Genomic DNA, 21574 nt, shown 5'->3' with positions numbered 1-21574 from the left:
CCATTACAACCATGTTCACTGCAGCACTAATTCACCATAGCCAAGGCATGGAATCAGCCCAGATGCTGCTCAATGGATGAATGGATCAAAATCAAGAAAATATGATATTCTCTCTCTCTCTCTTACACACACACACACACACACACACACACACACACGTTTACTCATCCATTAGAAAGAACAATATTGAACCATATGTAAAAAAATTGAAAGACCTGAAAAAAATAAGGCTAAGTGAAGTCAAGACCAGAGTTAAAGGACCCATGTTTTGTCTCACATATGGAAGCAATATTTAGCTTACAAATTCATAGGTGAATATACTGGGTGGTATACAACTATATACAAATGTATTAATTGAAATAAGGTAGATTCGAGGGAGAACTCAAATAGTGTAATTCCTTAGAAAGGCAAAGTCAGATAAGATAGTGTTAAGTGAAATGAACCCCAAGATAGGGACACAAGTGGTTTTTTCTTCCTTGTTATCGTTTCTAATGTATTTATAAGGTACCATGTGATTTTTTTTGTTGCTTTGTATGTCCCTCCCCCATGGTTTAACCCCTGTTTTCACTGTATTTAATTTGGGGAGGGGAAGGGAAAAAACAAAATGTTTCAATAGGGATACAGATTGACCCATTGCAACAATGAGATGTACAAGACGCTATGTCGAAAAATGAACTTTACGATTTAGGTGGGGGGTATAGTTGAGGAGGTGGGAGGGATGGGATGGTAGGAGAAAAACAAAAGAGAAGCAACAATGCTGCATAAGAAATATATACACAATGGAATTCTATGCCTCCATCAGAAAGAATGACATTGCCCCATTTGTTAGGAAATGGAAAGACTTGGAAAAAATTATATTAAGTGAAGTAAGGCCAGGCCCAAAGAAACACAGGTTCCATGGTTTCCCTTATTTGGAATAACTAGTATATGTCTGAGTCAGGCAGAAAAGGTCAGTTAAGTTGATGTTAGAGAAATGAACCCTAAGATATGTATTCAAATGTTTTTTTTCTTTCATGAGATTGTTTCTAACACATTTATAAGATTATTTCTTTGTTGCTTTGTATGTCCCTCCCCCATGGTATAACCCCTGCTTTCACTGTATTTGATGTTGTTATAATTTGTGGAGGGGAAGGGAAAAACAAATCGTTTAAATAGGGATACAGGTGGACCCATTGCAACAATGAGGCATACAAGTCGTTATGTAAACAAACTTTACAACTTTGGTGGTGGGGGGAGGAGGGTTAGGTGGGGGGGTGGGGGAGGATGGGATGGGAAGGGGAAACAAAGGAGGAGGCTACAATGCTTGATAAGAAATGTACTCATTATCTTGCCCATGTAATTGTAACCCCTCTGACAGTATTTTCACAATAAAAAAATGAATGGAAAAAATGTACTCATTGCCTTGCTCATGTACAGTATTTTCACAATAAAAAACTTATTAAAAAAAGGCAAAGTCGAAATTCAACAAAATAAATATCAGGAAACAAGACTGAAAAGGGGTGGGTTAGGATTTAGGGTAATAGGTAGATGAATGATGAGAAGAATGAAGTGAAGAATGCAAGGTGCATCCTACAAGATTAAGAAAAATGAGGGGTTGGGAGCCTTTAGCTCATACCTGTAATCCTATTCAGGAGGCTGAAAGCTTAGGATCACAGTTTGAAGCCAGCCAGGGCAGGAAAGACTATGAGAATTTTATCTCCAATTAATTACCAGAAAACCAGAATTGGCACAGTGGCTTAAAGTAATACAGCACTAGACTTGAGCCCAAGAGCTTAGAGGCAGTGCCCAGGCCCTGGGTTCAAGCCCTATGACTGACAAGGAAAAGAAAAAAGAAAAATGAGGGAAGGGGTAGTTTGGGAGGGATGAGTAAGAATGTTGAAAGGAGTGACACTGATCAAGATGCATTATATTCATAAATTGCTTTGTTAAATGACAGCTACTTTGGACAACTACTCAAAAACAATTTAAAGAGAAATAATGACTAATGATCAAAGTATAGTATATACATGCATGAAAAATGTCATAATGCAATCCATTATTTTCTGTAATCAATATATAGTAATAAAAGATAAAGGAAGTTAAAAAATAATATTGAATTGCCAAAAGGGGTAACATTGATCAAGATACACTGTATTCATAAACTGCTTTGTTAAATGGAAACTCCTTTGTCTAACTACTTCAAGACAATAATACATAAATAAAATTAAATAAAAACCTTTCCAAATCTGGGAATGAGGGAAATTAACTTTTAGACCAATGAAGCCAAATGCATAATAAAATACTCTGAACATAACAAAGTCTTTACTGACACAATATAACAAAGTTTTAGGAAATCAAAGTTAAAAAAGGAAGATTTTTGAATGCAATAAGAAAAAAGTGACATTTCACATATAAGTGACACCCACGTGACTTTTGGAGGATTTCTCACCAATAACTTTGTAGGCTGGCAAAGTGGAACAATTTATCCCAAGTGTCAACAATAATTTATTTTATAAAGCTGTTATTCAGAAATAAAGGAAACATAAAGACTGTCCCCAAACAAAAGTTGATGTATTTTACCACAAGTAGGCCTGTCTTACAGAAATGCTACAATTCTTTAAGCTGAAACAAAAGGATGGTAATTAGTAACATGAAAACACATAAGAGCAGAAAACTCATTGCTAAAGGAAAGTATAGATAACTTTTTGTATCCATGGGCTGCTCACACATGAATGAACCTACTGAAAAGTAAAAATGTTCTCAATAAATGGTAACTGTACTGAACATGCAGAGATATGTTATCATCATTTCCCCTATAAAGCATTCCGTTTATATCCAATAGTATGTCTCTTATATAAAGTCAAAAGAAAAATGTATTAAAGAGAAGTAGAGCAAAAGAAACTGATTAGTGGATTTATAATGCAGAGATATAAGTTGTGACACCAATTACATAAAATGGTGAGAGGCTGGAAAAGTAAAAGTGCAGAGTCTTGAATGTGTTTGAAGATAAAATTGTTAGCTTGACGTGGACTACTATAATATGCTTTACAAAAGCCACATGGTAATCACAAAGAAAATTTTGCAGTAGATATAGAAAAGAGAAAGAGTGAATGACAAAGGAATCAAGCATAGAAAGTGACAGAGGAAATGAGCTTGACTGGAATATACTGTAAAAGTACATGGAGACAGGTAAAAATGAAATCCACCCCCCCAAAACCAATGTAAACTAATAAAAAAGAGAGAAAAGAATCAATACATATGATGACTACATATATAACTCAAAACACAAAGGAAACACAGTCTTATTTGGCCTTTATATAAGTAGGAAATTCTGCATTTGGGATAGGGTAGATGGCCCTATAGGACAAAATGCTAAGAGACAAGAAGACAGAAACTATATCTCACATGTAGATGCAAAATAGCCATATTTTTTATGACAATTCACACAGACAGAGACAGAGTAGCGTGGTGGTTGACAAGGGCTAGGAAACTGGAGGAACAACATGGCAGTCCAATGGCACAAGGTTTCAGTTCTGAAAGATAAGTAAGTTCTGAAAATGGATATAGTACAATGCCCATTGCTATCAATACACAACGGTATACTTAAAATGTGCTAAAAGAAAGGAATTTAAGTGTCTTATTAAGAAGATAAGTTCTTATATAAAAGAGATTAAGAAAACTTTGAAGTCATGATGGTTTTATGGGTATGTTCATATCTTTTTAATACATATTTTTATTGTAAAGATACTGTACAAAGGGGTTACAGTTACATGAGTAAGGTAATGAGTACACTTCCTATCCACATTGTTACGTTCATCTCTTAAAACTCATTGTGTTATATACATAAAATAGTTTAAGGTTTTTACTTTTTCCTTGATACAGTAGTTTTAAAAATCTTTTGTGCATCATGATGGTAGTTGTTTATATTGTTTCCTTTCTTTTTTTGGGGGGGGGGTCTGGTTGTGGGACCTGAACTCTGGGCCTGGGCGCTGTCCCTCAGCTCTTCAGCTCAAGGCTAGTGCTCTACCACTTGAGCCACAGTGCCACTTCCAGCTTTTTTCTTTTTTTGCTTATGTGGTGCTGAGGAATCGAACCCAGGGCCTCAGGCATGCAAGGCAAGCACTCTACCACTGAGCCACCTTCCCAGCCCTTATATTGTTTTCTTTTGGGAGAGTGTAGGAGAATGTTCATGAAAAGGAGGATAGAAATATATGCCATCTTTTTGTATAGCTAAAGTGTCCAAAAAAGCCAAAATGAAACAGAATTTTTTAAACAGTCTGTACAGCGTTATGGATTTCCCCCTTGCACATCAGTGCAAGTATTCCTGTTAACATTAGAAATTAGCTATCTTAGTAGTTGAACGATATCCATCGCAGTGATGTTTTATGTTTTTCCCAGAGTACATTAGCAGGCAATGAAATCCCAACAAATAAAATTGAGGGCATGACTAAAATAGTGCTTTAAATTAAATAGGTCTTCTAATTCATTTCCTAGAAAAGTAGGTATATAGAAATGTTGGTAATAAAGCTTAGGTATTGCATATTATAATATTACAATAAAAATATTAATGTGTGAGCCACAAATAAGAGAGCAGGTAAATCTCTATCCTTTAAAGGAAAAAAAAATCTCACAGAAATGTAAGCCCTCTCCCTCAAAATTAGAAATTGAATCATAAACAGTTAAATTTCAGCTGAAATGATAGTAACCTAATCCCAGACCAACATATTCGAGATAAAAGTTTTTGATACATCACTATTTAGAAAACGACTACAGCTGGATATAATAGTGACTATTATTTTACTTACTCTATACAAATAAAAAATATTCCTTAGTGTGCAAGAGTACTTTCTCTCTCTCCCTCCCCTTCCCTCCCTTCCCTCCCTCCCTTCCTTCTTTCCTTCCTTCCTTCCTTCCTTCCTGCCTGCCTGCCTGCCTTCCTGCCTTCCTTCTGCTTCCTTCCTCTTTCTCCTTCCTTTCCTTTGAGATGGAGTCTTAACATGTAGCCTATACTTGCCTTGAACTCCTGATCTCTCTGCCTCAACCACGTAAGCACTAAAATTATAGGTTTGTGCTACCACACTCATGTCCATCTCATAGTTTTAAAATTTTCGTTTTATAGGACATTGAAGATTTTAGGGAAGAAACATGTAATGATGTAAGGAGAAATTTATCAGCAAGAAGGAGAATATAATTGGGAAAATTTTATGTTTATGAGTGTGTTCATGAGCCTTAGAAGCATATAATTCCAGGTCAGGAATATCAAATCTCTGCTCCCTGTAGATTTCAATTAAGATGGATAGATAGATAAATCACTTACATCAACATATTCTGAGTGTTCCCTTATGAGACACTGGATTGAACACTCCAAGCAAGCTTTCCCTTAAAAGGGAAAACCTGACATGTGGCAAAGGTTTATTTATTGTAAAATAGATTTTTATTCATTTATGTCTGAAATTCACACACACACATACACATACACACACTATTATCAAACTGACTCTCCCTGCAAGAGCACAAAAGGGAGGCAGCTGTTAATGAAATTGAGGAAAACCACAATGGGCTTTATAGCTGCACACTGGCATTACCCACAGCCAGAAAGGACTCTCAGCAACAGTTTTTCCATCCTGTTGATAGTATGGCACTTGAGGGCTTTTATCATTAAAGCATTAAAAGAACTGCTCAAACAACAACAAATGAGGTCAGAAAGATCATCAGATTTACCACCAAAGCGGAAAAGAAAAAGGCATGATTTCCAGAGGCACCTTAGTTAATGGAAAAGCAGGTAATTCTGTGAAAACTCAGCGGTAGAAAGAAGGCCACTGCATAGCATGATAAGCCCCTGTCCACTTTTTATCCCTTATTTAGATGTAGACTGTCTAAGAATCCTATCTCAACAGGCTTGAGTTTCCAAATCTATCCAATGAATGAAAGCCTATTTAGCAGAGAATTCATTATTACTTATAATATGTTTTATTCTTTTGTCTCTTTCCCAAAGCATAACCTGTTTCCATAGCAGTCCAGGTTCTATTCTCTTCTCAGTAGATGAAGTTATGACTGGAGGTGACAGCCAGATTTATATCAAACCAAGTCTGAGGGAAGTAGTAAAAAATCTGGAAAACATGGGTAAACTGATGGTCCCTCTGCTCTTTCCTAGATGAGCCACCCCAGTGATAGCAGAGGTGCCCGAGTATTGCTTATGTGACATAGAGATTTCCTGAGATACAGGAAAACACATTTAACCATTCAACATACTCAACCTGCTCACTCAACTGTGGCCTCCATGGCTTTATCCACCATTGAACAAAAAAAGTATTGAGACTCTCCTTACAATGTTCAAGAAGATAAAACGAACAGTAGCCCCTCCCCTCAAAACACCTCCTCTCATAAGGAAAAGAAAAGCAAGCTAAATTCTCTGTTGGCTAAGATTAGTGTTAATTTGTATGTCTACCCAATAGGAATTAAATAGAAATCCTGTGGCCATTCCATGTTAGCCATCAGCTAGATATCACCCAATATCTGACCCTTCCTCACATTTAACACATAGGCAGCCTCCGGGTAAGAAATCTCATGCCCATCTTCAGAAATGGTTCCTGGAATGAGACCAGTCCTGTCTGATTACATAGCTACTGAGTGTTGACTGTTGTAATAGTTGAAGCTATCTTTTTTCCTTCTTCTTGGACCTAGTAGACTAATGATTATAAATAGTCACACTTGTAACAAGCTGTGTGAAACCAGAGGAAAGAGTCCAGGCTTGAGGCCTAGTCTGCTTGGATAGGACATTGTAAACACAAGTAAATTATTGACTTCATTTATTCATTAAAGGAAAAAGAATATGTAGGAAAAAAAAGCCATTGAAAAGTACAGGCCAGAATGAAAAAAGCTTTGTGGTTAAGTATCAAAGGCAGACACACTGAAAAGAAATCACAGGTTGGCAATAAATACCTTTATAAGAACAAATGTTTTCAAGCTTGGTGCTTTCATTTCCTCTTTTGGTAAATTAAAATTAATTGTATAAACCTCACAGAATGACTATGAAGATCAAAAGGCATAATTCACATCAACTTTTAGTGTCCAATAAATGTTCAAAACAAAACAAATGTAAACTCTTCTTCCTAACTTTCCTTAAAAACAAAGTAATATTCTAACCTTCTGCAGCAGGATATCATAAAGAAAAGAATTCTTAGCCGAGCACCAGTGGTTCACAACTGTAATCCTTGATACTCAGGAGACTGAGATCTGAGGATCGAGGTTCAAAACCAGCCCTGGCAGGAAAGTCCACGAGACTCTTATTTCCAGTAAACCATTCAGAAAACCGGAAGTGGCACTGTGGCTTAAGTGGCAGAGCACTAACCTTGAGCTGAAGAGCTGAGAGACAGCACCCAGGCCCAAAGTTCAAGCCCCATGACCGACAAAAACGAAAACAAAAAAAACAAACTTAATTCCTAAAAAGTAGTATTATTTGTATAATGCAACCAACAATTATTTTCAAGTTCATTATTAGCACACCCTTGACAGATGCTGAGGCTCTTGTCACTGGTGTCTATGTTATGATTCACTTCATCCATCAATAATCATAGGATCTAGGAGACAGAGGGAGGGTAAAGGAAAGGGAACAGGTACAACCTGTTGCAGGAATCACAAACAAACCTAGTAATACCTACATAACTACAAGGATTCTAATGTTCTGTGCTTAGGCCTTCCTGATAAGTTCTTAATTTTGTCTTGTTAGTCACAAAAATCCTAGAGATACCGTTTGATCTTTAGCCATTCCACACAGAATGAGTGTGCAATACATGGCACTGAGCTCTGATCACAGAGATAGGAAAAGTGGTTGTGAGAGTTGTCCTGAAATCCTGTACATCCTTTGGAAGGAAACCAACAATAGAGGAAAGAAAACTTTCTGAGTCTGTCTAGACTTCAACTTTCTAGAACTAAACTTCATCTCCCAGGGTGATTGCGAGGGGGTGATAATTAGGCTTAGCTACAAGGTGGCCATCTGCCAACTCTATCTCATAATCAGCCTTCATGTACTCCGTCTCTCTCATGCCACAACCACTGTTCTCAGCAGCTGAAAATAATGAGGCAAGAGCCTGAGAAACTAGTTAGCAGACCATATTAGATTTAGCCATTTCCCTTCAGGAGGTCCTACCGCCAGTTTTGAGTGATCAGTGGTGGGAAAGTGACAAGTGATTTTTAAACCATCCTCAGAAAATCAATCTCTCTAGCTAATCATTAATGACATGGTGAAGGCCGGTGATATTTGGAATGAACGTTTAAAAAATGTGCTTCCCAATCTACTACCAGGAGAAAGAACCGTTTGTGATGTACTAAGCAAAGGCAGTGAAATATTACCAACTTCTGAATTAAAAATTTTTTTTATAATATTATCCTCAAGTAGTTGTACAAAGTGGTTTCGACTCTGTATGCTAATTTAAGAGTACAATGCCTCTTGATCAAGGTCACGTTTCTCCTCTTTCTATCCCAACCCCACTCATCCCCTCGTTACCTAGTTACATTTTCATATATGTGCATGGAATATTATGACTGTATTAGCCCCCTCTTTCTCTCTCCATTTGTATGTATCCACTCTCCTTGAATCCTACCTTCCTCAGACAGAGTACCCAGAGGAATTTTGTTTTGTTTTGTTTTGGTGCCGAGCCTGGGGCTTGAATTCAGGGCTAGGCACTGTCCCTAAGCTTCTTTTTCTCAAGGCTAGCACTCTACAACTTGAACCACAGCTCCACTTCTGGGTTTTATGTTTTGCTTAATCAAAGATGAATCTAATGGATGTTTCTGCCTGGGCTAGCTGGAACCTTGATCCTCAGATCTCAGCCTCCTGAGTAGCTAGGATTACAGGTGTGAGCCACCCATGCCCAGCTATTGATGAAGTTCTATAGCATACTTAATATAGTCTTAGTACTACTAACACTGCTTGTTAGTATGAGACCACAATATGAAAAGCAAGTTTATTTAAAAAGAAAAAAAGTAAGCAAATATTAAGCAAATAACCATAATGATGTTCACAGACATAGCAAAAGCATAAGAAATTGACATGTTGATGACCACAATGTATGCGTGAAGTCCCTAGGCCAAAACCCCCTACCAATACAGAGAAATCCTTCATCCCACTCCAATTGTACTAATGGAATGGCTAAATCCATCTCTTTTGATTAAGATTACCTGAAAATGAATTTCTCATGTCCTAAGGTAGTGGAAAAGGGCAGACAAAAACAGAGATGCCTTGATTCTTATGATCAAGATCAGGAAGGTGAAAAAAAAGACATATGGAATATAAGTTTAATGCTAATCAGTAAACCAAAATGTCTCAGAAAGGTCTCGTTTGGTAGAGTGCCCTTTCAGATCAAGGGAGCTTACAATAAACTACATACTTCCTCCTATAGATACTTAATAAACACCTATCTAAAAATTATGTTTGAACTAATAAGCAACTATTCATGTTCTAATTGTATAAATATCACAAAATAATATTATCAGCAAATTTTTTCGTGCAGAAATAAGGAAACTGTGAACTCTATACATGACACCTACCTTGGGCACAGTCTTCACATGGAAGAGAATATTTTGGAAGGAGTGTCCATCATTGACCTGGAAGACTGCAACATCAGATGTGCTCTCTGAGCCATCATGAGCATAGAGGAGAAGGCCTCTGGAGAGCTCATCCAGTCGGAATTGATAGATAGGAGATGCAGGGGATGTAAATGTTTGGAGCAGTTGGCCATGAAGTGGAGGTGTTAGCACTTCAATGATCACATCTTGTGGATTGTCATCATCCCGGATGTCAAGCAGTTGGGTGGTGATGGTTCCTTGCTCTCCTCTTTTAATGTGGAGAACCTCATTTCTGAGCACATAAGGAGCCTGTGGAGTTGAAGGGAAGGAGGGGGTGGGGGAGAAAGGTCATTTCACAAGGAAAGAGGAAGTCAGGAAAGAGGAACTTTATTTACGAGCTACAGAAACCCTGTTGCTCTGGTACAAACTGCCAACCTGTTCTATGGTCGACCACTTGTCAGAAATGTGATCAGTCACATAGTCACAGTAATTGATGTCACTTCACTCTGGGTTCTAGAGGTTTCTGAAGCCACTTCAACATCATTTTCTTGAGCTGGCAGAGTAAGTAGATCTTGTATTAGAGCATCTGTCTAGAAAGTGTAACGTCTGGGTCAATCCCCAGTAATGCCATTAAAAAAAAAAACTACACTAAAAAGGAGCTCCTTGCTTCTGAATTCTAAAGTCTGTCACATTTTGCTTTGTATTATATCTCCTTTGTGAAAAGTGTCAGAACACCCAACTAAGCTGAACACATCCAAGTAAGACTAACAAGTGGCATGGAAACACTGGACCTGTGTTTGGGAGTTTATGAGCTTCACTCTAGTACTCAGTGTAACATGCTGACTTCTGTATTCTGCATTCATGCGATTTCTAGTCCCTCTCATTTTCTTCTTCAAGTTTCCTCATCTAAATCTCCATAGGGCTCTATCCTGACTCAACTTACAAAGCTTGATGAGACCATGCTCTGGGTGAGTAAGGAACCACCTGGTTAACCTGTGTCAGTGATAATATAGAAAATTTAACGTGCTTTCCTTGGGACTGTCAAGTTTACCTCCACAAATTAAGTAAGCAGATAAGAAGTTCTTTCATAAAAAAATTGAAGTTAATGAACCACAACAGAATAAAACTCACACAGACACACAGAAAGTCAGGCCAGAAGCCAAAGAAAATATTATCTTAGTTTTTTTTTTTAAACACATTGTTTAAAGTTGAGCTATTCAGGACTTTTCTCAACACACTGCTTTCTTCAATCAAAATGACTTTCTTTTAAAACTACCCAAGGGTCCTTTCCTGGCCTCCTGGAAATGACAATCACCATTAAAGGGATTTCTAAGTGATGCATCATTAGAGTAGCTACAGAGTAGGAAATTGGATAGTAACTACATCTCATAATTCCTGAATGAGAATTCTAACATGGGGGGAAGGAGAGGGGGGCATGGGAAATCAATGGATCCTCATATTCTGAAGGAAGAAAAGTCAAAGGTGATGTTGAAATCTGTAAAGGGAAAATACCAAATTAATTCACATGAGAAAAGTCTCAGGAAGGCTCAGGATTATTTGTAAATGTCTCAGAAGTTTAAAGGGACAAAAACAAAGTAAAATTGCCTTCTAAAATTCCACTCTAACAAAGCTGAAAGTGATCAGATAAATACAATGAAGAAGTACATTTGTTATTCTCACATCTGATTGTGAGAAAACAAATATTTCTCAGGGATCCATGGGAATTTATCATCTGAGATTAGAAAGTTGCATGTAAATATTTCTTAGATCTCCATATTAATCCAAATGGAAAGATCAAAACAATACATCTGAGTTTGATTACTAAGGAACATCTAGGGTAACAAATTATTAGTCTGGCCCAAATTTAGAATTGTATATGGTAGCTTCAATTAAAACAAAAATTACACATTAATTTAGGATCGCTTCCTCAACATTTGTAACTCTAAATAATCCCTAATGATATACTGTCATTACCAGACATTGGGTTATTAATACACTTTGTCAGTCAGTTAGGATCGTTTGTTATTACCCATGGTCCATTTTGTTTTGGGAGCAAACATATTAAAATACGAATTAAACACAATAATCTAGTGTCTTCCTCAAAACATACTGAGATTTAGAGATTGAGGTAGTCTCTGTTCCCAGAGCAGTGCTCCATCCTCTTGCCAGTCACAATTTATGGACACCGATGGGTGTGCACGTCTGTGTGTATACCCATGGCTGTGTGTGTGTGCACATGCTCTTACTTCCTTTGTATATTTCAGCTGTTTAATCCCCACACTTAGTTCTAAGAAATTCTTCCATTGTATATATTCTGGACATAAAAGTATATAGGTTGAGCGAGTTCCAATGTTCATGCCTATAATTAAAGCGACTCAGGAGGCTGAGATTTGAGGATTGCCGTTCAAAGCCGGCCAGGGCAAGAAAATCTGTGAAACTCTTATTTCCAATTAACCGCCAGAAAAGAAGCAGAACTGTTGCTCAAAGTGGTAGAGCACTAGCATTAAGTGAAAGAGCTCAGGGACAGTGCCCAGGTCCTGAGTTCAAGCCCCACAATGACCACCACCAACAACAAAAGAATACAGCTTGACAGAGGGATAAGTATGAAGGATCATACCATTGACTTGAATCACTTCTACCTTGACTTCCTCAGATCTATGATTTCCTGGTGACCACCCTAACATTTCATTTAAAAAGATTCCTTAATACCTGCATATTCCATTCCCCTGAATGAGAAATAGACAATCTCCGGACTTAATTACCTAAAAACAAGGAAAAGTCTTAAGAGCGTTGAATTGTTCTGCAGGATGAGTATCAGATGCTGAACAGTAAGTAAAATACCATAAGGTGTTTAGTTTCTGAAGCTAGGTCTCTAGTTTGGGGTAGTTATTAGCTATATCACCATACATTTATTAGCTATATCATCATAAACTATTTAACCTTCTCATGCTTGAGTTTCTTCATATAAAAATTGAAAATAATAATATTTCAGAAGAGTGGCATAAAGATCAACAGCAGGGTGGCTCATGTGAAACTCTGAGTACAAGAAATGCATTAAGAATTGCCACTGTGGATGGCGCTATTACCCAAAGGGCTAAAAAGAATTCCAGTAGTATTTCATGGTAAATCAAAAACAAGATTGGTTTAGTGCAATCATTTTGTCAAAAACTACAAGAAAGCAGTGACATGCTTGTGTGACTTAGGAGGCATGTACAATTGTGCTTGGCTTCACATTTTTATTACCTGTGTTGAGAACGCCTGTATGTTGATCAGCTGTGGCTCAGAGAAGAACTGCTGGTCACTTATTTTCAAGGAAAAATAACCTTTCCTATAGAAGGGAAGGAAGGAATGGGAAAATCAAATCATTACATGAGACTTTAGAAAGTCAAGGTTTAAAAATTTTAGGGTTCTCTGTATGTAAAAATTTGGATCCAACTACTATAATAATGTAATATTCACACTGTAAATTAAAAATTACCAAAAGTAAACATAGTATGATCCACGTTAACATACTAGTGAGGTGCCAGTGATTCATGTCTATAAGTCTAACTACTCAAGAGTGTAAGATCTGAAGCCATTTGAAGCCAGCCCAAGCACGCAGGAAAGTCTATGAGAATCTTATCTCCAATAAACTACCAAAAAAAAATCCAGAAGTGGCTCAAGTGGTAGAGTTCCAGCCTTATAAATTTAAATTTATAATATAAATTAGTTGCCAGGCCAAGGCAGGTTAGTAACGTATAAGCTAATGATTAAATTGAAAAATAAAAAGCAATCTCTTATAATCTCTAGCAGGTTCTTAACTATTCCCTCTTTTCAGTAAACCATCTCTGCACACCTTCTCAGTTCACACAAACAAGCCCCAATAACATTTGTAATATAGTATTATATGGCTATTTTTCTCCAACTCTACAACATTCACAGTGAATGAAACTAGGAAACTAAGGCTGATTCTGCCCTGGAAACTCAGGCCTGGTCCGGCAACCAGCAGGCAGTCTCACCACTGACTAAGAGACAACCAGAGATTGTCACATTAAAGAAAAGGACTAAGCTTGCCTGTCACAGAGATGAATGTAGCCGATGAATAGAAACATATGATAAAAGAAGGACTGAGTTCTGTTTCTCCTTCACAATTCTAGTTTCTGGGCTTGCTATGGATTACAATTGCTCTAAATATCTATGAGATAGAAAGCACTTCTGTAAATCTTACCACATCAGCTTAATCAAATTGTCTTCCATTACTTAAAACTACGGTCACAATTACTAATGGCATAAAGCTCTTGCTTGATTTCTGTAAATAGGGTTGACTTCTTGTCAATGGGGTCATTCCAGCAGCTTCTGAGACTGTTAGGAAGAATCAACTGTCCACCTTCAAAGCCAAACTAACCATGGAGCTCACTTCTGATGGGCAAAATGTGTGATATGCATTTTGTGAGATTTTGAATGTTGGTCTACTACAAGGACCATTGTTTTAAAGATTCTTTAAAAAGTATTGTTCGAACTAAGTACCTGAAACCATGTGGGTGGATCTCAAAAGCATCATGGAAAATGGCAGAAATAAAGACTTCTATATTGTCTGGTTCCATTCACATGATGTTTTAGAAAAATCAAAAGCAGATCCATGGCATAAAACCAGATCAGTGAATGCTAGGTGGAAGAAGGGAATAACTACCCAAAGGAGATTTTGGCAGGGAGAATAGTGAAACTTGTCTTATATCTTGCCTGAGCCTCTCATAGAAGAGAATGCTTCAGAACAAGGAATTTCCCTGAATGCAAATAATAGCTCAATAAACCAGACTTTAAAAATATTATCTGTGTCTTCCTTCCATCTATTCCAACTTCCAGCACCTTTTAGGCTCCATTTTAATGCTTTCCCTCTCCATTTCCACCTCCAAGATTCAACATAATACAATTGATAGAAACTACAGAATGAACCAAGAAGGGGAAAATGAGTTTGGGTAGCACTGAGGTCCTTAACAGCGCTTAGCATCCCAGCAGTGCCAGCTTATCAACCTCTCTCTGACAACATTTACAGATTGGCTCACTCCACAGGAACATTCCAACCCCAAAGGAATCCTATCATAAAGAATTCCAATTGCAATCACAGGCAATGTTTTCATGGAAAACAAAACAAAACACAAACCTGTGTGGCAGATTGCTCCTTTTGTTTCTGTATCATTTAGAAAGAAATAATGTTATTTCTTCATAAGCTTCTACCAAACTCATTTTATTACTATTCTTGTTATTTTGTGTGCCTTTTAAACAAAGAAAACTTAACATTAAAATGGGTCTCCCTCTTCATTAAAAATAAAGATACTATAATAATTCCCTAAACTGCCACTTTTTGGTCCTGTTTAGGGGTAAAAACATAAGATTCTTTAAGAAAATGTGTGAGTAAGAAAATAAGCAAGAAAGAAGGTTAACTTTTTCTTATGGAATTTTGTGTTTTTCACTAGTGGTTCTGAGACAAATGACTGACTGACTTTCTCTTCTCTCTCTCTCTCTCTCTCTCTCTCTGTATGCATGTATGTGTTTTTGATGTAGATACGTAAAAACTATACTTGCAGCAATAACAAATACAGATGCAACAGGAATTTGAAGAGAGCTTTAGACACATGAATCTTATACTTCATCTCTGTAGCAGGACATCTTTATGCGGTAATCTTTACTCTTTGAGGACAGACATCTGTGTAGACTATTAGGGAGACAAATCATTGTGGCAAAAGATATGAGTCTGAGGATTAAAGGGTGTTGGGGCAAGAGTACCAGCTCTGTATTTATAGTTTATGAGGCCTCAGGAAAGATGACACATATGCTCAAGGCCCTAGTTTCCTTATCTATAGACTACAAACATGTCATGTCATGTAACGTACATAACCCAGTGCCTGCTTCAGAGCTAGCACTCAGCTAGTGTTAGATGCTTCTGCTCCTAGAGCATAATCTTTTGAGACTCCTTGGCACCTTTGGGTCTGAATATCGAGATGAACTACCATCTACTTTTCTCACTACCTATCTCTCAGCCTTAACAAACGAGCAAACAAACAAACAAAAAAATGAAAAAGAAATCAAGTCTAGTATTGACCGCAGAAAATAATTTACTGTGTCCTTACCCTTATTGTCCTTATTCTTTCCCGGGTGACAATTCCCTGCTTACACACACTTTATGGTGCATTATGTGCACTAACAAAGCAGAAGAAGGGGAAGGAAAATTGAAGAGGGTAATCTTCAGGGTCCATTCTCTGATTTTGGTTTAGTGGATTTACTCTGCTAATTATAGGGCTCTATTTGCTTGGGTTAGTGTTCAAGTTCAATCGCATTCCTGAAGTGTGTATAAACTGGGAAGAGGAAGACAGCCAGAAATGTGTGCAGAATCACAGAGATGCTGGATTGGCCTTAGAAATCAACCACAATTAATCTCATAAAGTAGAGAATAGAAAGTTCGCTGTGATTCTAAGTTGCCTTCCAACTCTGAAATTCTATGGACCACACGACATCTTGGAAAGCATGTGTCTTCCATCTTTTCTCTGGCCCAACCCTACTGCACACAACTCTCCAGTGGAGGAAGCAGCTTTACCATCTGGCTGTACTACAAGTTTTGTCTCTGCTGGGTCCCAAATCTAGGACATTATACTTGGAATTTTTCTCTCACATCAGAAAATTATCCATAATTATGTGATAAAATGAAAATGCCTCAAACAGAAGCACACTCTCTAAGCAATTACAGGGAAATGATGACAGGCAGCTGAAAGTGTTTGTGGAGTATCGATCTTCCCCAGACGAGAGCAGATAGCTAGCTACTAAGAAAGAGCAGTATGTGTGTGGCACGTGGGGGCGAGGAAGAAATGATAGAGAAGAAACAGGAGGAAACAACACTAGCTCACCTGAGTTTTTCTTTGCTATGTACAAACCGCACTTTCTTCTCATTCACATCTCTCCAGCTAAAATGGCCAGCCTTGTCCAGCTGAGTCTCTTTGCCGTTTCTTGAGAGCACCAGTTGACCATTGGTAGGAGTGCTCACCACATGGAACAAGAGATCTTCTACTCTGCCATCCTGGTGTTGGATGTTCAGGAGAGAAAAGTCCAGAGGCTTCATTGAACCAATTGCAAGGGTCAATGAACCATTCACGTGAAGACTGGGTGTGTGTATTTTGCCTAAAAACATATGAGTCCAAAGGTCAGGCTTGTCACATTCATTCATTAGTTCCTACTTATTTATTTCAGAGTAGTAGTCTTATAATATTACTTCAGAGACACATGGAGGAGACTCTGATTGGTTACATAATTTGAGCACCCTTCTAATCCAATGGCTGTCACCCTATGCAGTCTCTAGTGTTATTCCCATTCTATGGAAAAGTTAAACTTTAAAATTGTTAGAAGAAAACATAAGAAGCCAAGGGCAGTGGCTCAAGCCTGTGATCTTAGCTACTCGGGAGGTAGAGATCAGGCAATTGAGGTTTGAAGCCAGCCCAAGCCTAAGGGTTTGTGAGATTTTTCACATCAAGCATGGCTTGGTAAAGTGGCATGCACCTGTCATCCCCAGTAACATGAAGAAGTACAAGTAGAATTGCAGTCCATGCTTGCCCAGACATAAAGTGAGAGCCTATCTTGAAAATAACTAGTGCTAACTGGGGGTTGAGCTATAACTCAAGTAAGTAGAGCTATAACTTCAGTGGTAGAGCCCTTGCCCCACAAGTGTGGGGCCATGAGTTTGAACTCCAGTACTGTGCCCCCAAAAAAGGATGAGTTGTGAATAGATTATGAAAGTAAAAGAAATAGATTTGCGATTATGGTTATGTAAAATTTGTAGAATAGGAACATTCATAGAGACAGAGAGGGCTTAAGTGAGAAGAAAATGAGTAGAGACTGCTAATGGGTATGGAGTTGAAAAAAATGTTCTAAAATTAGATGTTGTGATAGTTATACAACTTCTGCCTCAATAATAAAGAATATAGTTATATAAGTATCTTCTAGGACTTGGGCTCTACTGTCTGAGATTGTGACTTAGATGTTCCTCATTAATGTTCACTTCCCAGGTAATTCTAATGTGCTGGCAGTTTGGAGAACTCTCTCTTCACATCAGATCCACTAAGGGCAAGAACGAGAGGCAGGTGTCTGATACTATTTCCTACAGGAGTATCTGTTAATCAACGTTGAAGTAGGATTATCAACAGGTCATAATCAACATTCATGTGACATAGAAACACTTTGTCTTAAGAGTCCAGTCTTTATCCATGTGAAAACATCTGATGACTGAAGTAGAATTTGCTACCTTCTTTTGTTTCCTGCAAGGTATTTTGCTAAGGTTTTAACTGGTGGAAATATTCCATTCACTACAACTAGGTCAGAAAAGACAGTGTAGGGATGTTAAGTTTCAGGGGGACAATTTTTACTATAAGATGACTTTGATGAAAGTGAAATTTATTTTTCACAAGTTGATGTATATTAGGTCTCAAGAGTAGTAAGCTGACTCCCAAGCACCTGTAATCTCCATAAATGTCCCAGTAAGTAAAAAATATATTTTGTCCTTTGATAAAACTGTTAACATCTTTAAAGAAAAGAAAGACAGAGAGAGAATATGTGTTTTATGGTATTAAAAATACGTGGCATGTTATCAATGAACAGGACCCAAAAGCCAAGGGACACTTAACTGTAATGTAATTCCCTAGCTTATCAATTTTTATAACATTTAGGGTTCAAAATTAGGACTAATTTAAATTCACTTTTCTCTTTGCTATTTAATGTATGGTGGTCATTAAGTGGTGGGAGAGATTAGTGCCTTTGCTTTCATATGTTACCTTATTCATAATGGCTAATAGAATGGTTCAAACCCATCCACATAAAAACTTAATGGGCTACCTTCAGTCACTATTCACTGTTCATTTAAAGTTTCTCTCTACTATGTGTAAAAAAAGATGTAGCATTGCACCTTGGTCTAATTAGCTCTACAAATGTGCATGAATACAAATAAATACATTGCGTATGTGATTTTAAATAACAATAATATATGCAATTTTCCATAACATGGATGTAGTTCAAAAACATAGCAGAGTTCATGCCAAATTTCTTATCTGATAGGCAGGATGTTTAAAAAGAACAGATCACTTATTTTTTCCTTCCGAAGATCACAGAAGTTGAGTTTTCCTAATTTACCACGTTCTATCAACAATCCTTTATTCTTTAATGGGGTAGAGAATGTCTGGCCTGCGAAATCATTTGGCACATGATGGGACAGACAGATACTTCTCATTGGCTCTTGGATGCTGGAGGCCCATCTCCCTATACTGTTCTGTATGGCCCGTGAATAACATTAGAAACATCTAAATGGCCCTTTGCAGAAAAAGTACCACCACCCTCCCCCGCCCTGTACCACCCCCTCCCTACCACCACCATGCACCACGGATTTTCCAGAATAGGAATGCTGTAGTAAATTATATTTTGAACTCAGCCTTTGTGTAGATAAATTACTGGTAATTTCAGCAGACCGTCAGAGAAGGGGCTCTTACCTACACATGTTTCATTAGATGAATGGGCAGAGAAGCCAGGAACACAGCTGGAAACACAGATGCCATTCTTCAGCAAGAATGCATGGTCACAGAGATGACAATGGTCCCTGTTACTGCACTGCAGGCACCCCCGAGGACAGGCTATCAAAAAGGGGACACTAAGTGAGGTACAACCAACACACAGACACTCAACTAAGACCACTAGGGAAAGAAAGGGATTGCCACCAGAAAAGTTGATGCACAGTGAAAAATATCTTCCAACTGCAACAAGAGAGTTCTGGCAATTTCCATGCATTATTATGGAGGCTGCTGAGCTGGACAGAGAGGTCCACTCCCCATTTTAAATGATGAGATCTAGAAAGTATGTACATGGGTGGATTGTTTGAGATGTCAATTGTATATAGTTCTAAGAGAAAACATATATAGCAATTAAGAGCATATGCTCTTTTCTGAGTACCATTCTTTCTCTACTACTTACCAGCTGTGACCTTGAGCAAGTTCTTTTAACAATCTGTGCTGCAAATAAGAATCATTAATAGCAAAGGAGGAGGCAACAATGCTCGATAGGAAATGTACTCATTACCTTGCTTATGTAACTGTAACCCCTCTGTACAGCATTTTTACAATAAAAAAGTACAATAAAAAGAATAGCAATAGCATCTAATACAAAAATAGTCAGTAGCATTATATGTGTTATAATGTAAAGTGACAAATTAACAAACAAGCCAGAAGGAAAAGAAAAAAAAACAGCAAAAAGAAGGGATAAAAGAAACCTCCTATTTCCATTTCCTGTAATTCATTTTGATAAACATTATTTTATATGACCAGATGCACATAGCTATTGAGCCTTTGAGATCCTCTCCTAAGAATATCCTCTTTTGATCTTACTGTGTGAATACCTAGAGACTGTATAATTTATCATGTCCCAGTGTATTTTATTCTTTTACCATCCAGTGTGTTTACTTGTAGATTTATAGGTATTTCTAGATACCACATGTAACCTCTGTTTCTTTGGGTCTGGCTTACTTTGCTTAATATAAGTTTTTCCAAGTCTTTCCATTTCTTTACAAATGATACAAAATCATTCTTTCTGATGGATAAGTAGAATTGTGTCCGGGTATAGTAAATATTATTGCAGTAGTAATAGTGGTACATTGTGCATTTGTTTTTGGTACTGGGGATTGATTCCAGGGGTTCTCATCTATTGGCCAAGCATTCTGACACTTGAGCCATAACCTTGGTCCTTTGTTTTTATAGTAACACCTTGCTAATATAGCCTTGGTTGACCTGAAACTTGAGATCTTCCTGCCTCCACCTAAGTACCTGGGATTACAGATGTGAAGCATTATGCTTGGCAGTGGTAGTATTTTAAATACACAAGGAAGATCATCTAGTTAAAGAATCAAAGAATTATTTCTTTAGGCTAATAACCTATCTATAAATTTCTTTAGGCTAATAACGAATCTATGAATTGATGGCATCTAACCTAATTTTTGCTTCTACTTAGTTTATTTATTTAGTGTGCTTCTATTTAGAAAGGCTGCATACTACAGGTTACAGGGCCCTAAAGTTGAATTGGAAATTGTGGGTTTATTATTTGATTGAGTGTTGCCTTAACACTGTCTCTTTTTTTTCCATTGTAAAACAGGATTCATGGTGTCTGCGATGTTTCACCAAGACATTCTGAATAATAAGTGAAATAATGCAGATGGATAAAATTTGGAGAAACATATTGTGGTATACCTAGTTAATAGCATGATTATTAAATATCAGGTATTCTTTCAGAGAGGGGTGCATGGTACCAAGCTGTGATAGATATGATGAGAACAAATGTGGGATTTTCTTGGATGAATCAATAGACAAGGACATTAAGCCTCAACTTTAACTTTCATGCAATAGTAAAATCTCCATCATGTCTCACTTAATTATTCCCCAGAATCCTATTCTTCAAGGATGCAATGCCAATATCAGGGTCACAGGTGATCTAGCCTACCCACAGAAAATTCTATGTCCATATCAAATGTTTTATCCACTCTTAATGGATACCTCACTGCAGTTCAATATAGCTTTACATTCCATAAAATACTTGCTTCATTTCCATAAAGACCTTTAGGGACAATATTGATTTGTGCAGGAGAATCATTGGGCTGCAGTCTTATACTCTATTTAACCAAGACTTGACACATGTGCATAGGAAACCATCAATTACTTAAGCCAAGCTCCTTGGGTTTTGATTCTGCTTCTAATTCAGTTGCTCCTGGCTACTTGAGAATCAGCAGACATGATTTACTGCTGTCTTGACTTCTTCCCAGAGTATGCAGCACAGACTCAAGTTACCTGTGCATTTGTGCTTTGCATGGTCTGCATAGTACCCCTTCCCACATTCCTGGACACACTGGGCTTCCAAGAGGAGAAACGGTCCTTCACAGTGGGTACATTCATGGAGACCTTGGCACTGGAGACAATGGTTGTCACAGTCTGAAAGACAAAAGCCAAGGTCAAAGAAACTCTGGGATCTTGCAGAAAGG

The 21574-nt window shown here is 37.6% G+C and overlaps 1 protein-coding gene across 1 annotated transcript in view; it reads right to left on the bottom strand.

Annotated features, from left to right (window-relative positions):
* Positions 1–21574, bottom strand: part of Fras1 (Fraser extracellular matrix complex subunit 1) — a 452968-nt gene that overhangs the window by 143704 nt on the left and 287690 nt on the right. The window contains exons 26-30 of the mRNA XM_013020100.1: positions 21384–21524; positions 19047–19187; positions 16425–16695; positions 12790–12874; positions 9529–9855 (exon numbers count right to left, since the gene is read on the bottom strand). Of these exons, the coding sequence (XP_012875554.1) occupies positions 9529–9855; positions 12790–12874; positions 16425–16695; positions 19047–19187; positions 21384–21524 (965 nt within the window). The remainder of the gene's footprint in view (positions 1–9528; positions 9856–12789; positions 12875–16424; positions 16696–19046; positions 19188–21383; positions 21525–21574) is intronic.

Source organism: Dipodomys ordii, unplaced genomic scaffold (genome assembly GCF_000151885.1).
Source record: "Dipodomys ordii isolate 6190 unplaced genomic scaffold, Dord_2.0 Scaffold49, whole genome shotgun sequence".
Taxonomy (NCBI): domain Eukaryota; kingdom Metazoa; phylum Chordata; class Mammalia; order Rodentia; family Heteromyidae; genus Dipodomys; species Dipodomys ordii.
The sequence above is the reverse complement of the archived record's forward strand: the minus strand, read 5'-3'. Positions and strand labels throughout refer to the sequence as shown.